This window comes from Chelonoidis abingdonii, chromosome 15, assembly GCF_003597395.2.
Source record: "Chelonoidis abingdonii isolate Lonesome George chromosome 15, CheloAbing_2.0, whole genome shotgun sequence".
Lineage (NCBI taxonomy): Eukaryota > Metazoa > Chordata > Testudines > Testudinidae > Chelonoidis > Chelonoidis abingdonii.
In genome coordinates, this window is record NC_133783.1 from 29,259,105 (window position 1) to 29,265,104 (window position 6,000).

The 6,000-nt window shown below is 41.5% G+C and overlaps 1 protein-coding gene across 3 annotated transcripts in view; it reads right to left on the bottom strand.

Annotated features, from left to right (window-relative positions):
- The window catches only part of PRKG1 (protein kinase cGMP-dependent 1), a 952,768-nt gene that overhangs the window by 104,929 nt on the left and 841,839 nt on the right, over positions 1-6,000 (bottom strand). For all 3 annotated transcript variants that reach the window (XM_075072659.1, XM_075072658.1, XM_075072660.1), the window contains one exon: positions 2,064-2,138. In XM_075072659.1, coding sequence (XP_074928760.1) covers positions 2,064-2,138 — 75 coding nt within the window. The remainder of the gene's footprint in view (positions 1-2,063; positions 2,139-6,000) is intronic.

Genomic DNA, 6,000 nt, shown 5'->3' on the forward strand with positions numbered 1-6,000 from the left:
TGAAATCCACAAAGATAATTAGGTGCCTAAGTCCCTACTGTAAGCCGTACAACTCCTGCTGAACTCTGTAGGTGCCTAAACTCATTTGGTGCCTAAGGTTTTTCCTCTGGGCATATGCATTGCTGCCTAATTCTAGGTACCTGGACACATACCTCCTGCTAAGCCCCAGAATGATTCATGAACCAGGAAGACAGTCGTTCATTTACCTTACTTGCTCTAGGAGCTGAATCTGGTTAGCAGTGCTGCCTGGGGAGGGGAGGGGGGCAAGTGGGGCAATTTGCCCCAGGCCCCCATGAAAATATAGCATTCTATAGTATTGCAACTTTTTTTTATGGAAGGGGCCTCAAAATCATTTTGCCCCAGGCCCCCTGAATCCTCTGTGCGGCCCTGCTGGGTAGTGCCCGCTGGGCACACTAACTGGTGGACTGGGCCCTATTCAAAGGCTGTCCAGAAGAAGAGTAGGAGGTGATGGTGGTGCTGCCACCCACTTTATAACCTTTAGACTAGTGGTTAGAGTGCTCACTTGGGATGTGTGAAACTTGGTGGGTGTCCTAACAAGGGGACTACAGAGGGTAACTCCTCAATCACTCTTTACTGATTAACCAGAGTGCTTCAACAGGAGAGACCAAGGGAGCCCCAGATCAGAACATCCCATAGTTCAGTAGTCAAAGCACTCTCTTGAGAGGTTGGACTTCCCTGTTCAAATCTTTTGCCCCCCTCTGCCAGGAAGGGGGGAATTGAATACAGGGCTGGCTTTATTAACTGCGGGGCCTGATTCGAATATGCGGCAGCGGACCGGGACTTCGGTGGCACGGGATCCGCTCCAGGTCTTCTGCGGCACCGAAGGACAGCCCCCCTCCCCCCCCCCCGCTGAAATGCCGAAGAAGACCCTGGAGCGGACCACTGCTGGGTGAGTAAAGAAAAAGAATTAAAAAGGTGTCTAAGGCGTGGGGCCCAATTCCTGGGAATTGGGCAAATTCGCCTAAAGCTGGCCCTGATTGAGTGTGGGTATCACATATCCCAGGTGAGTATTTTAACCACTGGACCAAAAGTTATAAAGTTGGACACAACCGTCACCTCCTCCTCTATGCTGACACCTAAATTATTCTTGCAAGAAACTATTTAGGCACATAAGTCAGGAAAGAGATTCCTGTCCGTGGGTCTGCAGCAAACTAGGTGTCTCACTATAGCCTGGACTTAGAAGCCTATCTCCGAGAAAGGGCCACTCTTTAGCACATTGTCATCTTCCATTGGCTAGTGTAGGCAGGGAGCCACCTAGCATGCTGGATTTTGTGGATCACATTCAAAGATGCCTTTCTCTCCCCATAAGGGAAAGCCTCACTAGGCTTTGTGAATCAGACCTGTTCCTATGAATTTTCTAGGCACCTAAGGTGCTCAGCATTGCAACACCTAACTACCTTCATGGATTCCATCCCTCAAATCTAAACATATAGAAGTCTGTCTATTAAGCACAGGATGTTGACCAAGTGGGAACTGTTGCAGCTCTTGTTTCTATTTGTTAGCACCTTTATTATTTAAAACATTTTAAAATGATTAAAAACTAGTCTTAAGTTCTAGAAGGAATACTTTAAGGCAGTATTTTGGATTGAAACATTACTCCATAACAAAGTAACTGTATCATTAAAAAACTACTCTACTTTCTCCTCTTCAACCTTTTTTCTTTTACAGAACATATTTTATTTCATAAGGTTTCAAAAACTCAGGACTGTTTGAAAATAGCCCAAAATATATCAATAATTTCTATTGCAGTAATATCTTTGTTATCAAGTTTTTTTATCAGTTTAGAATTTACATACATTATTTCCTACCTTAAAATATTTCATAACAGCTATTTGCCAACCACTTTTAAAATTAAACTCTTTAGATTAAAGCATTATACTATATTTCTTTTATTTCCTATCAGACATTTCCCTTCCTATGTTACAGTATTATGTGATAAGAAGTGTATGTTTAAAAAAAATTCTTGATTTGATTTCAATTAAAAACACGGGGGGCAGGCAATACATTGAGATTAAAGCCAAAAATCATTAGTTGTCACTTACTTTGCTTTTGCTTCTGCATCTTCATAGGCCTTGTTGGAAACATCATCCAGACCTCCAATCAAATGTTTGAAAGAGCTGTAAGAATAAAGTGACATTTCTAAGATATGACTTTTCTAATATGGAATTAAAACACCAAAATCATGTTTATTCAACAGCATGTCATCTTGACCTTGATCTATCAAGGACAGATATGATCAACAGAAGCTGGGAAAGGACACAAAGAGAAAGGAGTAGAGAACTAATACTCTCACCTCACATTTCATTTTCAAAACATTTTCATAGATGTTTAATAAATTAAAAGTGAGGCCCAATCTTATTCCTCAAGCTATTACAGGGAATGATCAAATTGAACTCAGCGGCAAAACTCCCACTGACTGCAGTGGTGCAGGGACAGGCCTCAACAGCAAAGTTCCCCAGGAAGAATGAAACTGTCACCCTTGATGGTGAATTCCAGAATGGCACAGAGCATGGCTTTCTCAGCAACCATTCCAAGGCTTTGAATGACCAAATTTTACTGCCTTCTAAGTGAAGTAGAAGATTCATTTATTTGTTTTACCCTTCTCACAATTGCCAGGAAAACAGCAATGAAGAATGTAGGTGGTGGAAGAAGAGGAAAAAGAGAAGACAGGAATGAAAGGACAGACAGAAGAGAAAGTAAGGTGACCAGATAGCAAATGTGAAAAATAGGGACAGGGGATGGGGGGTAATAGGAGCCCATATAAAAAAAGCCCCAAATACCAGGACTGTCCCTATAAAATCGAGACATCTGGTCACTCTAAGAGAAGGATAAAAAAGAGAGAATAAAAGAATCTCTCCCTCATACCACAATAGTCCCAATTGCCTTAGGGAAGCAGGGAGGGAAACTATAATTATTTTGGTTAAGATTGCTTTCCAAAATACTCGGGGTGAAATCCTGGCTCCATTGAAGTCAATGAAATTTTTTCCATTTACTTTAGTGAGGCCAGGATTTCTCTCTCGGATTCTGTGGTGATGAATGATATATAAACACCTATATATGATAAGACAAGACAGATTTATCAAAGTGTCTGATAGTTTGAGTTCTGCTGTCTTCTGTAAATATTCTGAGTGGTTTCAGCACACCTATACCATTTTATTCTGTTTCAAGTCCTATTAGACATTCAGGCAGACGCTGAATGTAGCTTCAGCTCCAGCCTGTATAGTGACCGGAAGATAGACATTTCAAATGAAGATTTTACTTTTTATGGACAGTTCATATACATCAGGCTTATCTGTGACCCAGAAGTAAACATATTTCATTCCAAATTAATTGGCAAACAGCAAAAGCAAGGATGTGTTGCAAACCCAGCCCTTGTGATCATTTACTTAATACCGAGACTCTAGGGCCTTGGCTACACTGGAGAGTTGCTGTGCTGGTGGTGGGTGTACAGTGCTGCAACTTACTCACCGTCCACACTTGCAAGGCACATACAGCGCTGCATCTCCCTGGCTGCAGCACTGGCTGTACTCCTGCTCTGCCTCGGGTATAAGGATTGCAGCGCTGGTGATGCAGCGCTGCTCCGCAAATGTGGTCACCAAAAGCACTGTAATTGGCCTCCAGGATATTAGGAGGTATCCCAGAATGCCTGTTCAGCCACTCTGCTGTTTTGTTGTGAACTCCGGGCTCCTGGAGCTGCTTATCTAAAAAACAAACAAAGCTCATTTGCTTGAGCAGAGGCAGGCAGGGGAATTTCTTTGGAATGTTCACAACTTGATAGTGCTTGCTTGAGGAGAGAAGCAACGGGGGGTGGGGGGGAGGAGTCCATTTTGGAGCAGCTGCTTATCTAGTCTGAAGGCTATTTGCATTTAGTGAATAAGAGAGGGGTGGGGGAAGGGGTTGAAACTTTTAAAATGATTGAAGATTGGTGCTGTGTATCTTCCAGTCCTTAGAACTTGCAAGGCAGGGAGCTGATACGGTGTCACCTCCAAAAATCCACTCTGTCTGTCTCCCCCACGCTCCCTGTCACACTCCACCCCACCCCCCTCTTTTGAAAAGCACGTTGCAGCCACTTGAACCCTGGGATAGCTGCCCATAATGCACCACTCCCAACAGCGCTGCAAATGCTGCAAATGTGGCCACACTGCAGCGCTTTTAGCTGTCAGTGTGGCCACACTGCAGCGCTTTCCCTACACAGCTGTACAAAGACAGCTGTAACTCCCAGCGCTGTACAGCTGTAAGTGTAGCCATGGCCTAGGGCTAGAAAGACTGAGCTAGCCGGCACACTAACTTTTTCTAATATATTTTAAAGGTTCTTCAATCCAGTGAACCTTGAAGAGACCAGATAACTCTGAGACCAGATAAAATGAATTTTATAAATGGGAGGATGTGGGGAGCGTACATCTTAACTTTCTGGAAACCAGAAATGCCTTAGCTCATTTATTGGTCTGGCAAAATGAGGAAGTGCTGCCATCCTAGGAGATAGGCTTACAGACTTGTTGATTTGGGTGTTTGCCCTGGTAAAACAGTTCCACTGCATAATAGTCTAAAACAAAATAAATCTCCAAAGGACAAGAAACTTCTCTATTATTATTATTTATTATTATTCGTGCCTAGAAGTTTCAACCAAGATCACAGTCCTTTTCCCTCTGGCACTGCACATAGTAAGAGACAGTCCCTGCCTAAGGAAATTACAAAAAGAGTGGCAGAAAGTGCAATTGTCTCCATTCTACATATGGGGAACTGAGGCACAGAGAGATACTATGATCACACAGCAAGCATTGGGTAAAGATGAGAATTGAATCCAGATCTCCTAAGTGCCATTTAAGTGCCTTACCCATGAAAAATGGGAACTTAAAAAAGTGGTTTGCTGAATAGGTTTGGATTTAAGCACATGCTATGTTTAATTACATGCTGGGAAGAGGATATTCTTTCATGCTAATCAATAAAAAGAAATAACTGACTAGAGTTTGCTCTTTGCAGATCAAGTATTTTGAAAACCTACCAAAAAAAGTCCAATATGAAGTGATTTTGGCCATATTTTGCTCAGAATTTCTATAAAATGTTAGGCAAAAAGGTCATAATAATGAGGGCTATTTATACCTGCATATGTAGTGCTAAACAACCATCAGCTTTCATTTAGGTATGACCTTTTATGTAATAATAATCATGATTATGACTGAAATATCACACAAACATACACACAACACAACTCTTTAGTTTTAACACTTTGTTGACATCATAATTTTTGAAATTATATGACATACACCACCATTTACACACAGCTTGGTAAATGCAATAGAAAACTAAAAACTAAAATGAAAGACTATCTTTGAGCTTCCACGAAAATGATGTCCTTTTAACGATTTTTCCATGGTAGGGCTATAATTGTAGCCATAAGATGTGTTTATGATTAAGGAGCTGATTACTCAGTAGTGTTTCGAAAATATATATAAATTTGTACCATGATTTAGACATATCCAGGGTTGTCTTTGGCAAAGAAACCTGGCCATGTGCATGGCTGCAAACTCTGATCTAGGTAACAGTGAAATCAAAATACATACACAAAATAAGCTCATTGACAAACACCTTATTAAACCTTCAGGCTCTAAATCTCGATCTCATGGGCGATTTGTACAGTACATTCACTTCTATAAAGATTTGGATGTAAGGTTAGTCAAAGGACAAAAAGCTAAAGCTACAGTAAGCAAAACTCATCCATAATCTAACCCTGGGGCATACACAGAGGCAATTTCTGACCCATTGGCATTACTGCTAGTGAAACGTACCAATCAGCCAGATGTCTCTGGAAGAATACCTTTCACAGCTTAGCATCTGTTTCTTGTGAATTCCAACTATATTTTATTTGGAGTTATGAGCTGTCATAAACAGATTGTTAAGGGTTAATGTCTCCTCTACCTGTAAAGGGTTACAAGCAGGGAACTGGAACAGCTGACCAGAAGACCAATCAGGAGACAAGAT